Source organism: Hordeum vulgare, chromosome 5H, assembly GCF_904849725.1.
Source record: "Hordeum vulgare subsp. vulgare chromosome 5H, MorexV3_pseudomolecules_assembly, whole genome shotgun sequence".
NCBI lineage: Eukaryota > Viridiplantae > Streptophyta > Magnoliopsida > Poales > Poaceae > Hordeum > Hordeum vulgare.
In genome coordinates, this window is record NC_058522.1 from 583,015,180 (window position 1) to 583,019,715 (window position 4,536).

The window sequence follows — 4,536 nt, forward strand, 5'->3', positions numbered from 1 at the left end:
AGCGTGCCAGCAAGAACGCTCCGCCAATGATTTCTAAGCGACGGAGCCCCCCAAAGCGCAAAATGTCGCCCCTCCCAAAGGTACCTCATGCTAATCTTCCTATCAGACCTTATGATCGTACCCCCGAGGAAAACTCCATGATAGCAAAGGAACATCATGATGCGCAGATGAAAAAGAAGGAACCCGAGCCCCGCCCGGAATACACCGAGAAGCAAATAGCATATGCAAAATACTTCACGACCCTTCCATCACAGTATGGCTTACACCATAAGCCTGATGACTATACACGCACATTGCAGAAGGAAGTGAAAAAGAGCAGATCACGTGCAAGTGCAAGTGGGAGCAAATCAAGTTCAACTACAAGCAAAAAAGATCAGACGTTCCTCAACTTGGACAACAGGCCAAACAATCGATCCCACCCCTCAGGGTGTTACCCGAGAATGTCCCCCCTCCGGTGCAGGGGCAAGATTTGGAATTAGCAGAGAAGTGGGCGGATGAATGGGGTATCCCGGTTGAAGACATTCTGGCTTCCCAAGACGACAGGTTACCCAAGGCTGTGGTAGCCCCTACGCCACAGTTTGTCATGGGAGCGCCTCTGGTCAGCAAAGATGATCTCCCAACAAATATGCGTTACTTGCATACATGGTACTTAAGTGAATCAAAGAATGGGAGAACGATGATCGTGGTGAGTGTCCCACGGAAGTACTACGGCCGCCCCGAAGAAATCCATATCGACTTTGATGAACTCTTCCAGATATACAATGCCGACGCCCTCGACAAATCGCTTATGAGTTGCTATTGTCTGTAAGTTTTTCAATTCGTTGTCTACATATAACTTGTTTATTTATTTCAATTCATTGTCTATATATAACTTGTACTCTATTATGCAGAATGAAGATTCTGGATTGTAAAAATAGGAACATCTTAAATATTGGGTTTATTGACCCAGATAAAATACATATAGCGACGCTAACTGATAAACCCAAGGAGACGGAGGAAAACCTTCTAAGGTTTCTAACAGATCAAAATTTCTGTGACCACATACTGTTTCCATACAACTTCAGGTGAGGGTCTTTACTCTGTTGTGTCCATTCACTTATAAGTGTAATTGATAAGTTACTGACACACATATATATATATATATACATGTGCAGCTTCCATTGGATTCCGTTGGACATTCAAATTGATAAGGAAAGAGTTGATGCCTTCGACCCATTATCGAGACCCTTGGAACAGTTCCAAAGCCTGCAGGACATGCTCCAAGGGTAATTTCAATCATTCTTGCGCTCTATCGGTCTCTTTCGATGATTTTCTGATATATCAATTAATGAAAAACTTAGCAAATCATTATCTTTGTCGGGCAGGGTTTGGAAGCCGTTCAAGTGCGTGACTCCCGGTATCGAGTCTGAGAAGCTGACCTTTAGAGCGGCTCCGGTAAGTAGTAGTATGATATACTTCTATTTCCAATACATTTATGATGCTAGATTATTATTTTGATTATATATATTATATTCTCGTAAAGTGCGACCAGCAGCCACGGGGGACGCATCTATGCGGATACTATGTTTGCGAGACCATTCGCACGTTTACCTCTGAGCACAAGGATCACAGATTCGACGTAAGCAATGAACATTCACACCTCTATTTTTACCCGTCATTCTTTGTTATCATGATTGATATTCATATTCATCTCCTCTTCTTATATAGTACACTGCCATGAGGGAGAAGTCCCTACCAGAGCAACGCGCGATTGCTGTTGCAGAGGAGCTTGCGACCTTTCTGAGGACGGAAGCTATAGATGACAAATGACGATTTAGTGTAGCTAGGGGCCATTACTGATGTTGGTCCATGTAATCGAATAGACGGGCTCTAGTCCCGATAATTCAGATCTCCATATAATTGTATATATATATGCTCGCTTGTAAGATAAGTTAATCTTATATATATATGCATAATTATTTCTATTTAGAATTATATCAAAACTAATTCCCGAACACCAAACGAGGCATCACGTTAATCTCCCGAACACCTAAACCCTAAATCCCTAAAACCCAAAAATAAACAAAATCTGAAACTCTTTAGTCCCGGTCCGTGTTAAGACCCGGGACTAAAGGGCCTGCCCCTGAGGGCGCTCCGAGGCGCCCACGTGGAGCATCTTTGGTCCCGGCTTGGAACTGGACCGGGACTAAAGGTTAGGCCTTTAGTCCCGCCCCTTTAGTCCCGGTTGGTGAACCAGGACTAAAGCCCCTTACGGGCCGGGGCTATAGGCCCTGTCCCCACTAGTGGCCAGCGCTGTGCCTTGGAGGAGATCGCCGCCCGTCGCCACGGCCGCGAGGAGGGCGACGTCGTCATCCTCGACGAGAGCAACAAGGAGGCATCGGGGCCTTCGAACCCCGTTCTCCACGGCGATCCAGGCAGGGGTGCAGCAAGGACGGCTGCGGAGCGGGCGGCAACGACGACGACGACGACGACGGTGATGACGACTACACCAATTTTTACAAGCTTCTCGGCATGTAGAAGGTGACGGCGTTGGGCGGCAGCGGCGGTGTAGTGTAGTTTAGTTTAGTTTTATGTTTAATTATGCTTAATTATGTTTTTATTTCACTTTTTTACAAATTTTAATGTAAACTATGAATTTCCTTTGTATTTGACTCTGTTTTGGCTGAATTTAGCCAAGTTCATCTTTTTAAAACAATTCAGACGATTTGTTGGGAAAGGGGTGCGACTGGGAACCCGAGCTTCCAGGACGATTTTTTCATCGACGCACCCTAGACAACGCTATTTTACGCTCTTGGGACCGAACGGCTGAAGATGTTCTAAGTAAAGAATAAATTGTATTATTGTATGTTGCCATCATAGCCTAACTAGTGGAACATAACGAGAAGATAATGACGCTGGTCCTGCTAATTAATGGATTAGCACCACCTTTAATCAGTGAGCCACTCGATTAGATACTACTTATTTTTTAATTTTTTTTTATTTCGCATAAACTAGTTATTTTTTTACTTATTTAGATACCCACAAAACCAAACAGATCCATCAACCAACTGATCATAATCACTTTTGTACAACTAGCTAAGCAACTTTACATGCAGCAACGTGGGCGCTTGTGGTCCGTCCGATCCCATCCGATCACTCAGTCGGCCTGCATCATGGGCACAAGCGGCCGCGGCGGCGTCGTCCGGGAGCGGAACGAGACCTTGGACTCTCCCCACCGCTCGAACATCTGCCGCTCCGCCGCGTTCACCTCGCACTCCGGCAGCGCCGCCGGGTACCGGTCCGTGTCGTAGCACACCGTGTACACCATCTGCTTCCGCCTGAACCGCCGCATGGCCTCGCGCTTCCGCGCCGTCATGACCGCGTACTCGGCCGTCATCAGCTCCCACTCCGCCGCGGCGCACCGCTGCGTGGATGCGCCGAGGTGGAGCTGGCGGATGTCTGCGCTGGCGTCGGCGGGGCATCCGCGAAGCACGAGGCCGGAGAACTCGGCGGTGAATGGCCCGTGGGCGTAGTCCACCGTGTGCTTGCCGTTCTCCGTGGCCCAGGTGGAGCCGTCCCAGATGGTGACGTACACCGCCATGGGCTTGGACGGGTAGTCGGCGCCCATGTCGCTGCCGTCGCCGTCGGGGCCCACGCCGTCGTCCACGAAGCGACGGCGGCCGCGGCGGCGCTGCGCCTCGCGGACGGGGGTGCCGTCGACGTAGAAGACGACGGAGCTGGAGGACCAGAGGATGGAGAACCTGTGCTTGGCGGCGGTGGGGTCGAAGGGCAGCACGTAGCGCTCCTCGCGCCCCGTGGCCGTGCTGCCGTTGCCGTACACGTTGGTCTGCATCCGCCACCGGTGGCCGGCGCGGTTGCCGAGGAACTCGAAGTCCAGCTCGTCGTGGGTGGCCTCGAAGACGTCGCCGTTGGAGAGGTAGAAGGCGACGACGACGCCGGCCGTGTGGCCGGCGGGGAGCTTGACGTCGGCGCTGAAGAGGCCATGGTGGTAGTAGCGCTTGGAGATGAAGCCGGAGCCGGTGCTGCGGTCCAGGGTGATGCTCACGGCGTCGCCGCCGGAGGAGTGACCCATGTTGGACTCGCCGAAGAGCGGGGCGAAGCCCTCGTCGAAGGTCACCGTCGGCACCTCGTCGAACCCCGCTGCCGCCGCGCAGAACACGGCGGCATGCATGCAGGAGGCGAAAAGCAACAACAACGTCGCCGCCGCTGCCGCCATGATCAGTCGATCGATCAATCAAGAATTTGAAGGATGAAAAATTCTTGGTGCCGATCGATGGACCGATGCAAGATTCGAGGAGAAGAGTTAACTGTTAAGTGGAAAGGTGTTTGGATTTGTGTTTATATACGATGTGATGCTGCAAAATTGGTTGGTCTGTAGACATGACATGATGGTGGAAATGATAGGGAGGTTAGAGATGGTCGTAGCACCTAATAAGCTAGCTAGCTGGAGGTTGGGAATGGCACCGGCGGCGCCGCGCCGGTGCTTACCTGCTTGGCTGGGCTCACGGGTCATATATCTATATCAATATATTTATC

The 4,536-nt window shown here is 50.5% G+C and overlaps 1 protein-coding gene across 1 annotated transcript; it reads right to left on the reverse strand.

Moving 5' to 3' along the window:
- Positions 1-2,812: 2,812 nt before the first annotated feature.
- Positions 2,813-4,536, reverse strand: LOC123399624 (probable xyloglucan endotransglucosylase/hydrolase protein 27). The gene has a single exon (XM_045094021.1). The coding sequence runs from the start codon at positions 4,214-4,216 to the stop codon at positions 3,137-3,139; it is 1,080 nt and encodes a 359-aa protein (XP_044949956.1). The 5' UTR covers positions 4,217-4,536; the 3' UTR covers positions 2,813-3,136.

Bases quoted from the DNA above. Each gene is read 5' to 3' on its own strand.
- LOC123399624 (XM_045094021.1), bottom strand. From the start codon at position 4,216: ATGGCGGCAGCGGCGGCGACGTTGTTGTTGCTTTTCGCCTCCTGCATG.